This window comes from Drosophila navojoa, chromosome 2 (assembly GCF_054131105.1).
Source record: "Drosophila navojoa isolate 15081-1374.11 chromosome 2, UAZ_NAV_1.0, whole genome shotgun sequence".
NCBI classification, from domain to species: Eukaryota; Metazoa; Arthropoda; class Insecta; order Diptera; family Drosophilidae; genus Drosophila; species Drosophila navojoa.
In genome coordinates, this window is record NC_142890.1 from 31,149,236 (window position 1) to 31,171,986 (window position 22,751).

General features: G+C 40.5%; 1 protein-coding gene and 1 long non-coding RNA gene across 2 annotated transcripts in view; both read left to right on the plus strand.

The window, feature by feature from the left end:
- Positions 1–22,751, plus strand: part of LOC149092468 (uncharacterized) — a 124,795-nt gene that overhangs the window by 31,815 nt on the left and 70,229 nt on the right. The window lies entirely within an intron of this gene.
- bard (protein) lies at positions 17,678–19,269 on the plus strand. Its single transcript, XM_030386960.2, has one exon. The coding sequence runs from the start codon at positions 17,826–17,828 to the stop codon at positions 19,161–19,163; it is 1,338 nt and encodes a 445-aa protein (XP_030242820.1). The 5' UTR covers positions 17,678–17,825; the 3' UTR covers positions 19,164–19,269.

Genomic DNA, 22,751 nt, shown 5'->3' on the forward strand with positions numbered 1-22,751 from the left:
TGTTTATTAACCCTTAACATGTTTACATTTGTAAAACGAGACTCTTAATGTGAACTTTATCGTGAGACGTTTGCAATTGCAATGGCAGGGCGAGGCGAGGCTCCCAAGATCACAGAGGTTCGGCCCTACCGACCGGCCAATGGACTGCAATGGGCCAATGATCCTCCGAGCATACAACTACCATTTGTTTTGGTTCCTTCTTTTTACTTTCCTTTAAGCACTTCGGATGTATTGCCAAATATACTTTATATATGCATGAGGGAAGTAAATGTTTTATGTGAAATAAATATTAATAAACATCTTTGATGAAGTCAGCATAGCACAGCACAAACTATATTGGGTTTATACTGATTACGGATCATCCTGTGGATCGTCGACAACACAAATTAGTTTTAGCATTATTATTTTCTATTATTTTCTTATCTTGTAGAAAAGTTTGGTTCTAAGTAGTTTATTAATTGTGTTATGATGCACATTAATTATGGAATGATACCAGAACTGCATATCACCTTAATTTGATTTTTATTATCTATCAAATATCTAATAGTTCTTTTAGTTTCTTTCTCATATCTGTATATGGAAGTTGATTTAGATATTCCTGTATTACATCAGATATATACATATATTATATTCCGTAGAATCATCTTCATGTGGGATACCCTTGGTATAGTTTGGAATACTCCTCCCTCTCAGTTCACCTCAATCTCAACTGAAAGTCTTAAAGTCCCAGTTCCCTCTTTCCTAGCCTATATAGGGTATTCCCTTAGGCAGCTCAAATTATGAATTTTTTGTTCGCTGGCAGCAATCGGCCATCGGCAATCGGTTTGTGTTGTTGTTGATGTGGCCTTTTAGCACGTCACCCCAAACGGCGGGCAATGAAGTCCTCCAGGTCCACCCCAAATGGGCCAAGAGGAGCTGCCTGAGATGGCCATCGACGGCGCTCTTCCTCACAGTGCGATTTTAATGACGGGCGCCTCGATCGGCTCGCTTGGGACGCAGACTCTTAATGCATTTTTTATACATGATCATATGCGTTTATCTTTTGTGTTTGGACGGCGGCCCAGTTATCGGGCCTGTTTGCTGTGGCACTCATTTAATAAGTTTGTTCGGGCTAAGAGATTACATGAACCTGCACTGTTCAATCGCAATCATATTTTAGGCCCCAAGAGCAACCTGCAACACACACACACACACACACACACACACACACACACACACACACGCACGCTTAGTGGCATAAATATGTATGTGTATATATGAGCTCTACCTAAAGGGGAATTTCATTTCCAGTTTGAGCCTCGCTGCTGCTCCTGCTGCTGACTCTGATATCTGTCGTTGTCGCATTCGGCCCTTGGCTTGAGTTGGGTTGGGCCACAGGGCTCTTCTTCCTCTTCCTCGGTTTGCCTTTTCGGGATATATCGTGTGACATATCGAGTGTGAAGTGTCAATTTGAATTTATTGATAACGCCATTGAGAAACGGTGCCACAGAGTAAGAGCGAGAGAGAGGGACAGAGAGAGAGAGGAGTGCAGCAATTACTGGCGTATAAATTCGCCAGCCAAGTGGCCGTGGCCATTGCCATGGAATTTATGAAAATGATGTGATTTGCGAATCGCGCAATCAGCGCCACGGCTATAAACATTGTCCTCGCAGCGCCTCATCAAGCGGCAGGCGAGTGCGCAAATTGTTATTTATCACAAGATGCTCTATAAATATTTCTGCCAGCAGCACACATACACACACACACATAACAGCTATTCGCAGTCATCTAATCAATTTCCGAATGTCTAAATCAATGATTAAGAATGTCGTCGATGTTGAAATTCCAAGAGATCAGTTTTAGTCTGTCCATATGTCCAGAATGTATCTCTTTCTCTCTCTCTTTCTCTCTATCTCTCTCTCTCTCTCTCTCTCTCTCTCTCTCTCTCTCTCTCTCTCTCCCTCTCTCAGTCTCTCGCTCTCGCTCTTGCTGTTCCTTTGTCAGTTCACGCTTATTGACAACAATTCGATGCGGCTGCGACGACAGGAAACATCTTGTAAAACTAGCAAAAGCAACATGTTGTGAACATGAAAGGGCTGGTGGCCTCTGGAGACAAAGCAGTGCGAGGAGCAGGCGCAGGAGCAGGAGCTGGAGCTGGTGGAGGAGGGAGCAGCAGTTAGAGCTCGTGAAGTCAAGGTACTATGCCAGATTGGCGGCTTATCGAACCAACAATGAGAGCAGCTACAACATTATAATGGACAGGCGAAAACCAAGCGACGCCACACACGCGCCCTGCACGTCCGCCTCCTGCAGCTCGCATCCCTCCTCCTCACATCGTGGCCACATCCATTTGAACACGCTGCGCACCAGCCCCGATAAATAAAAGCGGCCACAGCCCAACTCCAGCCCCAGACGCTCCGTTCCGTTCGAGGCGAGCCGAGCCGAGCTGAGGCGACAATGAAACGTCTATTTACCCACATATCCAGCAGGCAACACGACCGAGGGCCGATCGAGAGGGCCGGACTAATGTACACACGAATGTGTTGCAATTGTCACGCCAAGTGAAGTTACAAATTTATGAATGCCAAAAAGGCTGTCTCACTCTGTCTGGCCGAGTGGCTGGATGGCTCGATGGCTGGCCCGATCCCAATCCAGATCCCGATTCCGCTCCCTTCCCTCTGCCCTTACCCGACTCACAGACGACATCGCGTCTTGACTTGGCACGCGGCAACACACAAAAACCCATAAATATGTTAAGAGTCAGAGTCAGAGTCAAAGTCAGAGTCAAAAGTGTTGCGGATTCTGCATGGCGGACATAACCCAACTTTCTCATTAAGCCAAAAGAGTTCGAAGAGGCCAAAAATGAGACTTTAACTGCGGAATGTGGATGAGTACAGATATATCGAGACCATGTAGATTATAGAATAGAAGGAGCTTTACTAGTTAAGCTAAGTTTAGTATATAATTATTATTATATTTTTATAAATTCTCTATTACTGATTTCTATTCTCAACTCCATAACTATGAAAAATAGTTAGTGAAAAAATTCATTTTGGAGTCATTAGAAAAAAAATTTAAAAATATATGCTTATTAACAATAATACTATTCATACAGTATAATTATTAATATTATAAATTTATTTTTGTTTTCTAATGCTTTAATTTCTTTTTTAAAATTTTAAGCCTCATTAATTTGTCTCTCAGTTTTTATAGGGACCTCGAGCATTTATATCTAGTTTTCGATTCTTTTTTTTTTTTTTAATACACCTGCAATCCACGTTTTAAATTCTACCTAGAACATATGTGCGGAAACACTTGGCTAAGGCACATTAAATAATATCAGAGTCTTTATTTTATGGCACTGCATATAACATAGACCACCTTAAGAGGCCTCGATTTGATAATAAAGCCGCTCCTCGCGGGCACTGAAATCAATGCCCGCATAGTTTCCAGAGCACCCACAAATCATGTGGCGGAGGAGCTCGCCTGAATTTGGATGAAGCCAAGTAATAGCTAGTGCCAAGCGCTTGCCTAACTAATAGCCAATTTAAATGAGATGCCGACGAGCGGAGCCAGAGCCACAGCCGAGTCACAATTGTAATTAAATCGGCAGACAAATCTTACCTGCGGGGCGGGACGAGGAGGATCGCAGCAACAGCCTGTTCCGGATCGATATGGAAGTCTGCTGCTCCTCATCATCATCATATATATATATATATATATATATATATATATATATATATATGTGTGTGTATATATGTATATATGTATATATGTATATATGTATATATATATATATATATATATATATATATATGTGTATATATGTATATATATGTGTATATCGATGGGTCGATGCATTTCCAATGATTTATTGAATTTAAATCACTTGTATTGGCAACAGTCCCGCTGTGAATTTGTGACATTTTCGTAAACGAAAAATGTCAGTTACGATTTTTTATTGGCCCCAGCGCTGCCCAGAGTCGAACCGAGTCGAGCCGTCGTTGATGAAGTTCATGTTGAGGCTAAAGAGCCGTGGCTAAGGCTAGGATCTGCCGAAAGATCTGTTCGTTACGGTACATGGAGGGAGCCACAAAGCTGGGCAAACTACTGTAAAATATAGTTCAAACTCATTTCTAGTAATAATAAATTCCATTTTGGCCGGGCCATAAAACTCGTTCAACACATAAAACGAACGACTCTCGGGCGTCTCCCCCTCCTCTCGCTCACACTAATAAAGTTATTAACTGGCATAAAAGTGCAGTTTACGCAACGTCTTTTTGGTAGACCCGAACGTCTTGTTAAAAGCCCATAAAAATTCAAAATATAACACAGAATGGTAGGCAATAAATGCATATGAATACCCAAAGGCAGCAGCACTCGTGTAGCAGAAACCGATGACATGTTCGTTCATTACTTAGAAAGCGATCAAGCGAGCGAGTCGCCACGTCGAGTCATCCGTGCTATAGCTAGACAATCCCAGCAATTTCAGATACTAACCGTGTGACAGCTCCTAATTAGAAGAACCTCAAATGACTTCATTAGAAAACTATAACACGCCTGTTAACCGTCGTGTCTACAATGCGGGCACAGCCCCAACAAACAAGAGTCTAAACCAAGAACGAGAGAAGGGCCAGAAGCTAGCACCGGCTTAATGATCGGGCCGAGTAAAGTCGAACTAGACAATTCGGTCTTTTACACATGTCCAGGGCTTTAATTATTTTACGAGTCGACATGGTGTAAGGTCTGTGGCCCAAAATCTATTTGAGTACGGCACAGCCGTAAAGGTTTCACCTCTTTAGCCTAAAACCTTCCGTGTGACACTCGAGAGGCTGATCTATGTATGGCCTTTGAATGGCTTTGCTTGGGTTTGCCTATGCCTCGGCCTGGTTCGGCCTGGCACTCATAAATCTGCAAATCAAACATGTTTATATGACAAGCAAATCACTTAGCTGAAGCAATCTAGGCGTATATTAAACCAACACCTTCTTCTTCTTCTTCGTCCTCTTCCTCTTGTGCTGCATCGCAGCAAATTGAATTCAATTGGCGTCACGATTTTACGAAAATCCATTTTTACGATCAATCTCACTTGAGCCTTGGCGTGCCTCAAAATTGCCAAATTAGCCCGCTAAAATTGCCACAGCCATGACTTTTTCATTTTTCAGTTTTTCAATTTTTCAATTTTTTAAGTTTTTTTTTTTTTTTTTTTCATTTTTTCTAATATATGGGCAATTTAGTTTCGTTGTTCGATTGAGCAGGCCAAGCTGGGCCAAGAAATTAAGGCAAACATTTACATGTTTACCGATCAGATTTTATCGCATTTTCGATCTTATCGCTGCGTCGGCATCTCGTCGGCTCATCTACTGGCGACAAAGTGAAAAATCTCCAAAAATATTCAAATCTTATTGGAGGGAGGGAGGTTGGGGTATAGGGAGAGAGAGACTAAGACAATGCAAAGCGGCATAGGAATGCTTAATTAATTGCGGACTTCTCTTGTTGCCGAGCTGAGAAACTGAAAAACTTGTAACCCTAATGACTTGCTTTGACACTTTGCCTTTGTCTTAACATGACCGACGAAAAGCCCAAACGAAAAGCCAAAAACAAAATCAAAAAAGCTGTCCTATGGAATCAGACAACAACAGCGACAACAACAAACATACTCCCCGGGCAGAAGACCCATAAATTCAACGTCAATTATGTCAGTTTATTTGGAGCAAAGCGTCTGTTATTTATGTAAGCAGCGAACTCAGAGATGGAAAACGGAAAATAGGCGGCGACGGGGCAGTTCACAATTAGATGCTGATTTCTGTACATAAACAGCAGGTGACAACAAAATGCTGTTCGAGTCATTTCCCTCCAACATCTATATATCACATGTTATATGGTACGACTGGAGCTGATCCAAAATGCAAATTCCACATATTACATTGCATTTCAGTCGACTTGAAATGGCCGAGAAACAGCGATCCAAGGGCCCACATACTTGTTAGCAAGTTACAACTAAATTATTTCTGTTGTAACACTAATTATTTATATTGTAATACACAAATAATAGATTAGTGTATCCATACAACAAACTATCAATAAATACATATAAATAAATATCATACAGGCTCACGATATGAAGAGAGTATTTTGGCTTGGGCAATGTCGACATCACTTGGCCACTATTGAAGCTCTAGATTTGACTATGTATTTCTATAGGCGCTTATCCGCCTCTATTGACTTAACTGAACAAAATATTTCATAGTTACATAACCATATACATAGGGACCATTAAAAACTGTGTATTCATTTATTAGAGTTTTCAATCAATAAAAAATTAGGCTCGGCATCAAGAATTCGACTTCTACGATTACAGTTTCACTGCTAGAACTCCAAAAGATTTTGATGCCTCCTCCTCCATTGATATAGTATGAGACTTTCAACACTTAGTTTATTGCAAACTGTTTCTTTGTAAAAAAAACTGAAACGTAGTTTTTGACAAAAATCTAGCAAAAAATTACATTGTATTAGAATTATCAAATACAAAACAAATAATATGAGTAAAGATTATTAACAATAATATAAATGATAATTCGTGAGATAGTTTAATAAAAATAGATAGTTTAATAAAAACAGCAAATATCACTATGGATAACCTGATATATATACATATACAAAGTATTAAAACAAGTAAGAAGACTCTAGTCGAGACTGCTCGACTAGGAGATACCCTGAACCCTTCAAGTTGATATTCTTATCATTCTGCACTTCTTTTATGCACGCACACATACATACACATACATCCACCCTCACGCGCCCGCGCTCTGCTAACTGCGCAGTAAGCAGCGACTGCGCTTGGGCTGCGCTGCAGTGTGGGCAATAGTATGAGAATTTATTTGATGAATAACTTTTTTGTAGACATGCAATCTTAATGAAATTTTCAGAACGTAATCATATGGTCAAAATGTGTGTACATTCTAAAGCACAAGTCTCTAGTACTTGCAAATTGGGGGCGAAGGAGGCGTGGTATCCGAAATCTGTTGATTACAAAATGTTTGTATTCATCATATATATATACACAGTAAATCTGAAGTCTCTATGTCTAATAGTATTCCAATGAGGCTCAAAAAACAAAATCAATTTTTCGATTATTCTCGATAAAAAAGTTATCGGATGAGTTATCGAAAAAATAAAGCAAACTCGTACTGCGTATGGTATACACGAGTATGCACAAAAAATTTCAGCTCTCTAGCTCTTATATCTTCTGAGATCTCGGCGTTCATACGGACAGACGGACGGACGGACGGACAGACGGACAGGGCTATATCGACTCAGCTCAGCGTGCTGATCAAGAATATATATACTTTGTGGGGTCTGCGATGATTCCTTCTGCCTGTTACATACTTTTACACAAAAACATTATACCCTGATTTCCCATTTTCAATGGGTTCAGGGTATAATTACATTCATTACATTGGGTTAGGCTTAAAAATAAAGTAAATAAAGTAACTCTCGCTGTAATCGATCGAGACGCCTCCCCTTATGCAGTTTATGTGGATACTTTTTATTTAAGTTGACAGGGTTGCAAATCAGCCCCAGAGCACATTCCAGAGCTGCCACTCGGCTACCAGAATCTCGAGCATTCCCCCTCTTGGCGTCGCTGATATCATTTTAATTGCATTATAAGTGCCTGGCTATGGGCAACTACAGCATATCTTTGGTGTTAACTGAAATGGGGGAAACGTGGCATTTCGAATAGGGCCCATCCAGGGGCATGGCGCTTACCACCCAGGCATTTGTCATCGCTGGCGCCAAGTGGATGCCACCATTGTCAGGGCCGCAGTGCGGCAAGTGCCACGACTGGGTGACTTACTTGCAATCTAATTAAGTTGTTTTAATGAAATGTGACGCATGCTCAGCCACTCAAACATTTGCAGCGATTAAAGAGGATTTCTCAAACTGCTGCAGTCTGCAGCTACTGAGGTCGATTAGTTCTGTCTCGCTGTCTTAAACTTTGGCCTTAATCTGTTGGTTTCCTAAGCTGTCTGTTGGGAAATTATGCATCGAACTGTAGAAATACTATTTTTAAATAGGTGCCGACATATTATATACATATAACTTAGCATTACAACTTTTATACTTTTATATTTTAAACACATTCACTAATACAACAAAGGTCATCTCAAGAAGCTATGACCTATCTCTTCTTCTTGTTTGTGTGCCGACGGAGATTTTTATTTGTAACACCGCCCTTCTTCAGTGTGTTCGACACATTAAGTAGAAGCGAAGAAACAAGAGAGAGAGAGAGGGAGAGGGAGACAACATGGTTGCTGAACAAGGTCTCGAGTAAAGAGAGATTTTTAGTGTACGAAGAGACGAACTATAAATTGTCATTCTAGGAAGACACGTTATAAAAGAAACATTGGGAATTCGCTAAACGTTGTAAACGTATAAAATAAAACTGGAATGGACGTCTACCAAATTTACAAAAACTACACTAATACATGTAAGTACTGTACTGTAAGTCCTGTCACGGTCGCCATGTAATAAAAATAATAGATGAACCGATTGGTTTGATCGTCGTGGAGCGAATGCTCTCTGTATTTTATTCAAATAAAGTCTTAGCCTAAATACATAAAGTTTACATAAAGAAGTCTGTCGCTAAAAGCAGTGGCAGAATGGGAGTATATAGCATGCTGTATGTGGGTGTATATATGTTTGTATGCATATGCAGAAGGCATATACATTTTAGCGTTTAAGCTGCGGCGTAACAATGCTTACGTTGCAGATCCCACGCTGCAGGCCGGTCTATGATAATCTTCGGGCATATGTAAACATCATATATCGTATACACTACAATATTTCGATTCGATAAGGGTTACGACTTCCTTCGTGGTCCTTCCGCTTTCGGCTCTTTGGGTTCAACTTCAGTTCCCATTTTTCCTTTTTGTGACTTTTATGTCTAATTGGATCTTTTAGTTTTTAGTTTGATTTTGCCAGTTTTTCTTTTTTTAGTAATATACGCAGCAGGTTTTTGTTGGTGCTTGTCCAGCGACAAGCGGCGTCCTTCACACTTGAGCGTCATAAATTATCGTAGTAATGAGTTGCAACAGGCGCCGCCGCTGCCGACGGCCCATTGCCACATTCGAATTGCATTTAAAATACATTTAAAAAACGGGCGCGCCATTTATCATGTTGGTTTATTTATTGCGTCTAGCTGGCGGATTGCTACCGATCTGCCCAAGCGATCCACCTCTATAGCTGCTGCCTCGATGAATAATTGCCCCCATCTACGCGGAATGTTATCAGCGCCATAATTAAATAACGCCAGGAGGTGCAACAAGACAACTAAAATATCAGAAATATACATAAGTATAAATGTATATGTGTATCTCCTTGACTCTCTCTCTCTCTCACTCTCTCTCCCTTCCTCCCTCTCTTCATCTCTCTCTCTTTGCCTCTTCAATTTCAGCTGTGATCGGCGATCATGTAAGTTTAATTGCCATGATCGGGCAACTTTCTCAGAGTTTTCGAGAGTCATTGCGCGTATTCATATTCACATCCATGAGCAGAGTGAGTCAAAACAAAAATCAATTAAATTGCCGCAACAATCGATCAATTGAATCTGGAGAGCCGGCGATCACCGATGTGCCTACCTCTGATCAATTGACCATCTTCAAATGGAACGCAGCAATTCCAATTAAACGTCACGCTAAATGAAGCGTAAAATTGCCCGCCTGCTGCTGGTCTTTAATGCGGTTTGTAGGCAGGCAGAGCTGTAACTGAGATAGAGACAGACATAGTGACGGAGACGGAGAGACAAAGACGGCTGACTGGCCGGCTGGCCGGCTGGTCGGCTGGTGGAATGTGCGATCGCCTTTCTGCCGATCAGTGGTACAGACTCAGGCCCAAATGTGACAGCGTAATAAAAAATCAATTTCACAATAAATATATCGCGGCTGCAAAGAAGAAGAGCAAAACGAACTAAACCTGTTTATCTTATCACAGCCGGGCATCGGAGAGCTTGAAGTGGTACTTACGCATCGCAGCAGAAGAGTTCTGCAGATCTGTTAGGGGTTCAAGCAACAGCAGACGCACAGGCAGCCGGCCAAACGTACGGACAGGTGGACGGACGGACGGCGGGTTGGCCGGAAAGGCAGTCAGCCAAATGTGAAAAGTGTGGTAGCCCAACTGTCAGCGATTGATGTAGCAGCCCTTTATCATTATCACATCTGGAGCTGAAGAGCAGGTACACAGAGCCTCGCGACTCGTGGCGCAGGATAAATGCCTAAGCAGCCCGTCATGGCGTCACAGCGTCACAGAGTCTGCCAGCGAGAGGATCACAAAAACGGAAAACAGAAAAACAAGCAATCCCCCTAAGCCCTTTACCTCCCCTGCACCTTCTCCTATTCCTTCCTTGGCCAAGCCACGTCGTTTGGCAGTTATCTTAAAAACCTTGTTGTCGTCTTAATTATTGCGTTAATGAGTTTTCAGTTTACCTTTTCTTTTTCTGTTTTTCTGCTCAGTTAACCCGTTTACGACAGCATTTCGTGCTATTATCAATCAATCGAAGACGATCGCAGATCGAACGAAAGGAAATACTTGCCAACGACTTGCCGGGTATCGGAATCTGCAACCTGATCATATGCAACGATAAGCATCCAGTCAGCCATCCAGCCAGGCAGCCATCCAGCAGCCAGCCGAGCAGCTACAATATATTTGTATAATAAATAGTGTGAGCGCTATCGCTTGCACAGATATTTATGAAGAGACATCGATAAGAGATCTTATTTTGCATGCCGCGTACCTTTTCTTTTGACTGCCAGCCATAAACACCGACAGGATACTATATACATACATACATATACATACATATATACATGAGTCAAAGAAACTGATTTACAGCCCACTTGTGTGGGGGTCACAGGTGAATCGGCGCGCCGAGTGATTTACCATGTGAACCAGCAGCCCAGGCTGATGCCATTTTAATTAGCATGTTAAGTTATTGGCCAGAGAATGCAGCTCAATGCACAATGCAGTTCAATAAACAAATTAGCTGGGTGTGTGCTGTCCGAGTCTGTGCGGAGGTTCCAGTTCCAGCTCATTGCCCACCGTTCTCGAACCGAATTGATTAATTGTGGGAGCGCAGCATTCCCACTGTGAGAATAGGGTTTTGTCAAGAGAAAGAGAAATAGGGTCTGCCATTCCATTTCATTCCCGTCCGCCTTGGCAGGGATCTTCTAGCCGCTCTGCCCGTCCAGCTCTCACTCAGTGAGGCGTGTAGTGCGGCTTGTAGGAGTGAAGAATTAATGATTTGTTGATTTATGAATTGACTCAAAGTTCAAGTCAAGTGTACAATGATGAGTGGAGCGCAGCTCGATGGCCCAACGCGGCGGCCTGTGCGGTCCCTAGAGATCGCCGACAGCCCTCTCTCTGTGTGTGCCAGTGTGAGTGTATTGAACGTGTTCAGAACGAGATTGTTGATGGTTGATAAGCGGAGGGGCAGGAATATTGGGCAAAAATACTACTTCCACAAAATGTGACTAAGTCCATTCAGATGCTATCGAAGAGTTGGCTGAGATCTGCTCTCATAATAGAAATCTATAAAAATTGATTCTATATAAATATTAATTATATATGTATATAGCTAGAAGTAATTTTAAAAAATCAGAAAATTAATTGTTAAACAATTAAATATCGTAGTTGTAAATATTAATATGTAATGTAACCCCAACTTATTAATTTATTTATATTTTTATTTATTTATTATTATTATTTTATTTTATTTATTATTATTATTTTTTTTTTTTTTTTTTTTTTCATGCATGTAACAACAATATACATATAGTTAAAACCAAAATAAATATGAATATGGGATAATTACCAGTATTTTTGCACTCTGATATATATGGGCGCTAAAAGAAAGAAAACACTGCACATAACTAAATGATTCCTGACATACGAATGGAATTTAGGGATAGTCGAGATGAGATCCAAAGAGTAGGCTGCACAAAGTAGGTCAACTGTAAATTAAATATTTTAGATTTAATTTTAAGATTCAAGTTCAAAAGTCGCCTCAAAAAGTACCACCCAAAAGATTACCCCAAACGGATGATCCTATAGGAAATCAATAGATATTAAAATAGAAAAATAGAATATTGGGAAAATAAATATAAATAAAATATAATAAATAAATACAAATGTTTTTAATGTAAAACTAGAAAAAGCTATCACTAAAGGTAGCAGTAAGCTTGTTAATAAAATATTAAACTTTTTACAAAAAACCAAAACACAAAAAAAAACATTCAAGTTTCTTTGACACTTTGTACCTGCTTAAAGCAGACTGGATCATCGAAAACCTTTAAAGTTGAAATATGGAAACATAGATTAAATATTCATCGCCATCTTCTATCAATAATTGAGTTAAGAGGGGGAACCACAGTCTTTAGTTTTCTGTTTGCATCATTTTAAAGGTTCTTCAGCCTACCTCTCATGTCCAATGCAGAAGAGCTTGATGTTTCCTTTTCCCTTGCTTTCATTGTTTAATATTCTATTCTAGTTTTCGATTTCAATGATTAATAAGAAAAGTAGAGTGTTTTCTAGTCCTGAAATATTAGGTAAACTGTTAAAAATGGAAAAATGAGCTGCAGCTAGAAATATTATTTCAGCAGACAGCAGACCAATTCATTTACAATTAAGGCGCTTTATAATCTATTCAAGCCAAGCATTTAAAAGCTGATAGACTTGGTAAGAGAATAGTTTTAAAAAACATTCAAATTATCCAGAAGTGTTTCTTTTAGGAACTCAGAAGCTTTATCTCAGCTTTTAGTTGCTACCAACAAAAAAGACTATTTGCAATAAAATCTATTAAAATAAATTCTATATCATCATATGGCTAACAATAGAGCGGCAGCAGCTTGTGAGACATCAAGTGCCCGGCTGCATTTTCTCCGACTGCGCCGTTTTACGACTGTGGAACATTTGTTATGGGTGCAGCCACGAGAAGGCTACCAGAAGACGCTCTACTGCCTGCTGCCGGCTGCCGCAGGTTGCATTCTTATGCTAATCGCCTGACCGACAATGGAGCAGAGGAGAAGACTAAGAGATCATAAAAGCCGGGCCTAGTCTGCAGTTAAGATGAGGCTGGAAGCATTTGGTAGCCGAATGGAAGTCGCTCCACATTTTGTTACGCATCATCAACGGCTCCGAACGGGGGGCTGGGTCAGGCCAGAGCAGGCCAGCCCATTTGGCCTGTAGCGGTAGTTAGTCGAGTATTGTTTGGTCAATTTACGGGCCGTGAAGAGTGCTGACAACAAAGGCGATCTTAAGTACAAGCATTAAAGTAGCAGAATAAATATAATTAAGTGTATGTAAATTTGCTTTTATCCAAGAGATGTTATTTGTTCTTGCCTTTGTGGCCGAAACAGCGGCCAGACACATAGACTTACAACCCGAACATAATTGCAACAACTTAAGAAATCACAACAAATAAGCAACAAACAGCTCAAAACTCAAATTGAGATTCTCCGAGATTCGAAACTCACGCTGCATTCAAATTGATTACAAAACACCGAGCCACAGAGTCCTGTCCGCCGTCGGCTCATCATCATCATCGTCGTCGTCGTCGTCTTCGTCTTCTGCTAAACATGACTTGGCAAAAGTTGAGCCGAGTTTGTTTGGCAGCCGCTTGTTTTTATTGTTTAGCTCGTTATCAAGTCAAAATAATCAGGCGCAGCGCGCTAACAATTGTCATTGTTAAAGGCGAGCTATACAGGAGCCGAGCATCAGCATCAGCAGCAGCAGCAGCAACAACAGCCACTGGCACTGGCTCTGGCTCTGGCACAGCCCCATCCCGAAAGCGAGACGTCGAGAGCGGTATCCCAAAATGTGCCCCATCATTGCCACTGGCCATAAAAGTGAAGCTCCTCATCATCACCAGCAGCTAAAGAAACGGCAACAACAACCACAGCAACAGCAGCAGCCGCCCTGAACAATGCAACATGATTCGCGAATTATAAACACACGCGCTGAGTAGATCAGCCAAAAAATGGCATAGGCCCAAAATACTCTATAGCTATGACACATTCTATATATAAACAAAGCTCTAGCAAGCACAATCACTTTATAATTAACCTTTTTAAGCATTTATATAATAGTTATAGACTTTGATATTTCGAATGGTAATACTTATTCTTCTATTTTATGTAGACAAAATTTTTCAATTTTAATTTTAATATTATGCTATGAATTTTATATTATTATTTTTATTTTAACGATTTTAATTATTTTAAAATATTAATCAGTTAATTGAATAGTGTAAATTAATAGATCAAAATGATATATACGAAATGAATGAATAAAAATTAAGCAGGAAAAGGAAAAGGTGGACAGTTTTAGATGCAATGGTTCAATATTAATTATATATTTAATATCCCTACTTAGTTTTGCTAAATTAAACACTATATTGAGTATAGGATTAAATAAATTTCATATTATCTGGACGGGAATATTCATTGCAGTTGAATATGAAATCTTTCCCTAAATTTATTATTACGAATTACCCATAAAATTAAATACTATTTAGTCTCTGGAGTTGATATTGTTCTCAGATCCCAAGCAAATTGCGTCACATAGCTAAAATACCCTCAGCTATTTTCGTAAAATTCTGGAGCAATATAATCGCAGGCAGCAGACTTTAAAATTAAGCAGCAGTAGTCACCTCTTACGGCCCTCAGCGGTAATTGTGGCAAGTGGTTGCAGTTGCAGTTGCAGTTGCAACAGTTGCAGCAACAGCAGCAGTGCAGTTGCTACTGCACAAGCTAACAAACAGCTTTGCACAGAAGCCAAAACGTGTCGTCCTTTTGAGTCACTTGAGAGGCTGAAAGACTGCCTCCACACGAGCAGGCAGGCAGGCAGGCAATGCAGGCTTGGTAGGCTTGGAAGGCAGTCCAAGAGTCAGCTCGAGTCGAGGTCTCATCGTCAGCGTGGACATGGGCTTCAGTACGTGGCAACGGCATCGTTTTTAATTAAACAATGTAAGCGAAAGCAACAAGCAGAAGAAGAAGAAGCAGCTTGCCACCATACGGTGTGAAGTGGCATCCCCTGGCTGACTCTGGCCCCTCTCAGCCTGAAGCCCTGAGCCCTAGCCAAGTTCAACTTGGAGTCTTGTTTGTGAATTATGAGTTGCGCAATCACGACTTCTTGTCTTGCTGCTTACTCGACACAAATCGAGGACGGGCAGGAGCCGCAGCATGGCGAGGGGTGCCCTGCTGGAGCAGTGTCGTTAGCTGTGCGCAGTTCGCACTTCGGTCTGATTAAGTTTTAGAACAAATGAATTAAAAACGTGCACTGCCGCACAGCTGCGGCTTGCGGTTGCTGCGATCATGTCTGGCCCAAGGTGTAAAAATTATTCGGCGAGTGCGCAATTTACCTGCCCAACAAGATCGTCGAGGATCATCGCGCAGGCAGCAGCCTTTTTATGGCCATTGGAATTACCGAAATGTCGTCCAAAAACTGCAGCTGGCTGGAAAGTTCTCTCCGGCGAGAGGCTTACCTGAGCCGCTCTTGGAAAGCTTCATGCTTGTGCGTCAGGGCAAAACGATCTCCATTTAAAGATAAAATATTGTAATTCATTTAAATGAACAAATCAGAAATGTTTGTGAATACAAAACCCGAACAAAATTTGAGAAATGTCCACTTGAGTGAGACTCTAGACCCCAGAGCCGAGATCCGAGATCCGAGAGCCGAGACTCAAGCACAAAACACAAAAAAAGCTAAGTCTTTGAAGGCAGATTGTTGTGATGTGATTACGTCAAAATTATTAAAACAGTCTCCGAGTCGAGCTCGAGTTGCCCCACTCCGCATATCGTAATATCATGTACGTCATGTTTCACAATTCGTCTGCCGCACTTTGATCGACACTGATCTCAGATAAGGCGGCCAAATAACCAAATCAACCAGAGACCCAAATAACCAAAGCCAAGAGAGAAATATCAAATCGTATTGGAATCGCCACAGAGTCGAGGGACAAGTGCATTTGCATCACGAGCCGTGTGAAACAGCTTTCCCAGCCAGCTCGACTCAAAACTCGAAACCAAGAATAGTTCGCCTGCTTTGCTCAATGAAATTGTTGAAAAATTATGAAGACAAAATATTTTCACCAGCGCCCGGACATAAATGTCCATTATGTGCATAGACAAACGCATCGGTGGAGGATGGGAGGACAGGACGGGGGTCGCCATTGTCTAGTAACAGTTTAATACTTTGACAGGCGTTACACGCACACACACACACACACACACAAACAAGTTGACAACAATGCCATTAGCCCCAACAAAGACAGCTCGACAGCGACAATTGACAAGCAGCAGGAATGGGTAGCCCGAACGAAACAACGTAGAGTTGAGGTCAATTAAGACGAAGATCAAATTCCCTTTAAATTAAAGTTTCTGTTCACATAAGACTTGTCTATAATACAATAAAATAAAAAATTGAAATATTTAATAAAAATTACCACAATTTCTTTTATTTTTCATTTTAAATATATAAGAAGTGGGCTAAAGTAAATTATTAAATAAAATTGAGTTTTTGTGTTCCATAAATTTCAAATATTTTTTTATTTATTTTTTTTTTTTTTTGAGCTAACAGTAAAAAATATATATGAAATATTATACTAATAATAACTACAAGCAATATGTATATTTACTGAAATGAAGTATGAGATTAAGAAATAAATCTAACGAATAAAATATAATAAATAATGATAACTAGTATATTTATATTATAAAGTTCTATACATTCTTCTTTATCAAAAAATTTAATTTGGAAAAAAAGAGATTTTAGTATAAAGAAAACTGTTTTTTAAATTAAAAAAGAAAAAAGGTAATCAATATATCAAAAATATATGCATTCGACAAAGTTATTGACAAAGTTTTGATACACTTCGAGAGACAGAGAGAGAGAGAGAGAGAGAGTATCAACCTACTTGGCATATACGTACGTACGTATATAGAAATATGTTCCTAAATACTTAGTTATCAATGGTTATTGTGTGGCACTTCGCGGTGTGAACCTGCAGGCAACGCCATTCTCATTCAGCTTCCCATTCTAAATCTCGCTCGCATTGTCATTCGGTGCTCTAATCGCGCGCTAAGCTGCTGAAAAAAGCAACAGCAGGCGACAGATTTGATTATTAGATCGCAGCAGCGACTAGACAAAGCAAAAAGAGACGAGATTCTATTTGTTGCTGCTGTGGCTGCAGTCCGCCTTGTTGTTGCTATCAACAGTTTCCTAGGAAAGCCAAGCAGACAAGGGCAACAGAACAAAACGCCTGACCACGTTTGCGCACGCATCCGGCCAAGGAGCAATGCAAACTTACACGTCTGGAGTCGTGTAATATGCAAACTAGACGAGCGATAACTGTACAGATAAGACGGCTCTGCATACGTGTACAAATTGCAGACACTGTACTGCAATTTATGTTCTTGGCACGATCCTAACAGGCCAAAAGGCCGTACCTGCAACGCGGCCCGAAAACTAACTAACTTTGTGCAGTTGAGGCGCAGCTGCTGCGCGGATTAGTCAAATACCTTTGGCCAAGTTCATTAAGCGCCAGGACTACCTGTACGAGGGTGCACTGAAGGACTACCTGTACGCAGATATAAGCATTACTCACCTGAAATTTTAGCACATTTCGCTTTCAATTGCGAAGCAAGCAACATCGAGAACAATCTTTAACAAAAGAGTTCACAAAAGTAATCCTCATAATTATTAATCACTTTAGAGATTTATTTGTAATTCAAAGAATATAAAAGCAAGCAACGATCATCATTGAATAGTAATCGAAAGATTTTTATCGAATCATGCTGCAAAACAAAAAGTTCTATAAGCACGCCTTGGAGGCACAGCGTGTGCCCCTGTCGGAGCCACTGGCTCCAAACTATATTGACAACCTGCACGAGATCTTCTTCGAGCAGATCTTCGAGCGCATCGACTACATCAGCGACCAGGTGCGAATGGCACGTGCGTATCCGCAGTTCCTGCCGCAGGTTCTGCGCATCTGGCAGAAGCGTTGGCACTTTCGCATCGTGGGACCCAACACCCCGTTCTTGGGTCTGCTGGACATCGAGGACTACGTGTTCTTCATGGAGAACATGGCCTCGCGCTTCACCGAGCTGCACGTGCACGAGGACGGAGTGGGCTCCTTTGCCGAGTTCTACGACTACATCAGACACCTGTGCGACATTAACATCCTGAGGTTTCCCAACGTCGAAAGCTGTGTACTAGGGGGCAATCCGAACACCATGGTGGACGAGGACATACGCGACCTGACTGCGATCCTGCCCAACTTAAAGCGCCTGACCAGCTGCATGAATCTGTCGGGCTTGTATATACGGGGCTTCAGGAAGCTGGAGCAGCTCGTGTTCAAGTCCATGTACCACTCGGTGCCGCTGGACAGCCGGTGGATACAGGAAATCTGCCTGGGCATGACCCAGTTGAGGGTCCTGGACATCACCGACTCCTTCGACAGCTGTGTGCGACTGCACGACATCAAGCTGCCCAACCTGGAGGTGCTAAAGATCAACCTGAGCACCGTAGAGTGCATGCTCTCCCAGGTGCTCCAGCTGCCCAAGCTGCGCAAGCTGGCCGTGCGCTTCGATGACTCACGCCAGCTGCACGCCGACCAGGAGACCATATTCCAGCAGATCATTGTGGCCAAAAGCGAGTCAATCACGCGCATCGCCCTCAATAACGAGGTGGTGCAACTGCCCGCCCGTTGGCAGCACAGCCTGCTGCTGGAGCTGCCCAAGTTGCGCGCCCTCGTCTGCGAGAACTGGTACCACGACGTGTTCTTTCTGGACAACCGACACATACCCTGCTCCCAGATGAAGGTGCTCAGCTTCAGCGGCTGGGAGACGGTGCGAGAGCACCAGCTGCTCGAGCTGGTCGCCGAGTGCACGCAGCTCACCCAGCTGGCCCTCAATGGCTACCATAGTAACAGCGACAAGCTGCACAAGCTCGAGCAGATCCGCAGCATGGAGCGCAATGCCAAGCCTCTCCAGGTGTTCAGCGAGGTGATGTGGACGCAAATGCATCCCAACGAGTACCACTACTGGCGGTGCAACAAGCACGTGCAGGTGACCTGCGACGGCAGCGACTACGAGTACCAGGAGGACGGCTTCGAGTTCGACTTCGTCTAGAGCTCGTCGGAAGCCCTCAAAATAATTGTACATATATGTCTATATAAGCATTGAATTTTTATTTGTTGTAAATAGTTTGAAAATAAAAGAGAGCAAAAATAAAAACCAACTAGGAGTTTGATATTTATAGGGATAGGGAGAGGTAGAGAGGGAGTAGGAGAGGGAGAGGGGAGGGAGAGGGAAGGCTTGGAGATAAGAGGAGAGGGAGGGAATTGAGAGGAGAGAGAGGGTAGAGGAGGGGAGAGGGAAGGGAGAGGGAGGGAAGGGAAGGGAGAGGGGAGGGAGAGGGGAGGGAGAGGGAGAGGGGAGGAGAGGGAAGGATAGGAGAGGCTGATCGAGGAGAGGGAAGGAAGGGTAGAGGTATATATGGAAGGCTGAGATTTTCATATAGAGAGAGGAGATAGGGAGAGGGAGATTTATAGGGGAGGCTGCTTGGAGGGAAGGGAGGGGGATTTTAGGGAGGGAGAGGAGAGGTGTTGGAGATAGAGGATGGAGGTTTATAGAGGGATAATGTCGTATTTATATTTCAGGATCTTTATATTATTAAGTATATTTAGTATTTAAGTTATATTTCTTTTATATTATTTATATTTATATTTCTATTTTATTTTATCTTTTTTATTATTTCTATTATATTTATTTTTCTCTTTCTCTTTCTCTTTCTCTTTCTCTTTCTCTTTCTCTTTCTCTTTCTCTTTCTCTTTCTCTTTCTCTTTCTCTTTCTCTTTCTCTTTCTCTTTCTTTTCTCTTTCTCTTTCTCTTCTCTTTCTCTTTCTCTTTCTCTTTCTCTTTCTCTTTTCTCTTTCTATCTTTTCTCTTTCTCTTTCTCTTTCTCTTTCTCTTCTCTTTCTCTTTCTCTTTCTCTTTCTCTTTCTCTTTCTCTTTCTCTTTCTCTTTCTCTTTCTCTTTCTCTTTCTCTTTCTCTTTCTCTTTCTCTTTCTCTTTCTCTTTCTCTTTCTCTTTCTCTTTTCTCTTTCTCTTTCTCTTTCTCTTTCATCTTTCTCTTTCTCTTTTCTCTTTCTCTTTCTCTTTCTCTTTCTCTTTCTCTTTCTCTTTCTCTTTCTCTTTCTCTTTCTCTTTCTCTTTCTCTTTCTCTTTCTCTTTTCTCTTTTCTCTTTCTCTTTCTCTCTCTTTCTCTTTCTCTTTCTCTTTCTTTCTCTTTCTCTTTCTCTTTCTCTTTCTCTTTCTCTTTCTCTTTCTCTTTCTCTTTCTCTTTCTCTTTCTCTTTCTCTTTCTCTTTCTCTTTCTCTTTCTCTTTCTCTTTCTCTTTCTCTTTTCTCTTTCTCTTTCTCTTTCTCTTTCTCTTTCTCTTTCTCTTTCTCTTTCTCTTTCTCTTTCTCTTTCTCTTTCTCTTTCTCTTTCTCTTTCTCTTTCTCTTTCTCTTTCTCTTTCTCTTTCTCTTTCTCTTTCTCTTTCTCTTTCTCTTTCTCTTTCTCTTTCTCTTTCTCTTTCTCTTTCTCTTTCTCTTTCTCTTTCTCTTTCTTTTCTCTTTCTCTTTCTCTTTCTCTTTCTCTTTCTCTTTCTCTTTCTCTTTCTCTTTCTCTTTCTCTTTCTCTTTCTCTTTCTCTTTCTCTTTCTCTTTCTCTTTCTCTTTCTCTTTCTCTTTCTCTTTCTCTTTCTCTTTCTCTTTCTCTTTCTCTTTCTCATTATATTTATATTATATTTATATTTATATTTATATTTATATTTATATTTATATTTATATTTATATTATATTATATTTATATTTATATTTATATTTATATTTATATTTATATTTATATTTATATTTATATTTATATTTATTTAAAATTACGGCGTTGGCTGCATTTTCCTCTCCAAGCTGGTTGCTATCCATTTTCTCCGAGTCTCTGGAACTCTCTTATTTATGCTCATTGCAGCGCTTTAGGGCCCAGTCGTAGCAGCTTCGGCAAATGGAAAAATCAACACATTTTATGGCCAGGCCAAAAGATTTAACTGTGCTTTGGGCCCAGTTCGCTCTCGCGCTGTGACCTCAGCAGCTCCACTCACTTGGTCAGTTCATTTTGCAAGGCATAAATTATTTGATTTGATTGAGTCGGAAAATGAGCTCGCAAAGTGCCCAAAGCAAAGTTTGCTTGAGTGCCAGCCACTTGGCCACGTACTCACTCCAGGGTTGGACAAGGCAAGACTAGCTCTGACTCAATGCAGCGGTCATGCATGTATGGAGAACGTGAAATTGAAAGCGCTGAACTCCAGCTGCCAGTGCAAATTAGCAGTAAACCAAGTTGATCTAACCAGCGATAGCAATTAAGCTGAACAAATTTTAAATGTTGCTTGGATAGATGTACGTATAAGTTATTTAAATCAAAATATTCTCGATAAAAATAGATTTGCCCAAACTAAAAATAATTTCAAATATGATTTCAGATTTTTCAATTTTTTTTTTAATTTATGTCAAGTAGAGTCTAATACATACATAGGTTGAGTTAACTGGGACTCATACCATCCGACTAAACCAATCTAATGTAATAAAATGTGCTTATTGTTGACAGTATAATAAATCGCAGATATTTAAAGTGACTGAAGTGGTCGATTTCTAAAATAAAGATTTAAGGTTTTTATATGTATGAATATAATTATTCCGTTTTGTAGATAAACAAAAGCCAGAGTTTTGATTACGAAGTAATAGGTTATTATCGTTGAATCTCTGATTAGATTTCATTAAATGAGTACTTCTCATCACGACATAATGATCTTACTAAATCTAAGGAAAAATATAAGGAAAAACTAAAACAAATTTGAAGAGAGTATTAATTTAATAATTCCAGAAAATATTAAGGAGGCTTTTAAATATTGAAAACTTTTTAGGTATTCAGAATAACAAAATATTGATTAAATAAAGATAAGATGAACAAGTAGGAAAGCTCTATACGAGCCTGCTCGACTACAAGATCCCCTCAGTCCTTCGAGCAAATGATATTTCAATAAACACATAAACACGCATTGGTTAGTTGTTTAAAAACTCTTCTTGTCGTTGGACAATCTTAATGAAACATTCAGATTATGATTATAACATGGATATGAAATACATCTTTTTCAAAGGTCAAGGTGAGGGGGTGGATATAGGGGTGAATATAGTTATATAATTTTATAACTGATTTTGAAAAACGGTGTTTTTATCGATAACAAAGTAACGTGATGAGTTATCGACTTTTGGAGATAAGCTCGATATGCGCGCTATAATTGTATATGGACATTTAAAAATTATTTTAAATTGAAGTCTATAGCTCTTATATCTTCTGAGATGGGCGCGTTCATACATACGGACAGACAGACAGGGCTAAATCGACTCAGCTCGTCGCCCTGATCAAGAATATATATACTTTGTAGGGTCTGCCACGCCTCCTACTGCCTATTACATACATTTCAACATAACCATACTCTGATTTCCCATTTTTAATGGGTTCAGGGTATAAAAATATGAATAAAAAAAATTTCACTCCCAATTAGAATAATATCTATCCATTCCTCGCAAAAATAAGTCAGTTTTACTGCTCATCGAGTTTACTTTATGTTTAAGCTTGATTAAAGTCTAATAGATATTTTGATTGTGCAGCTTATTAGTAA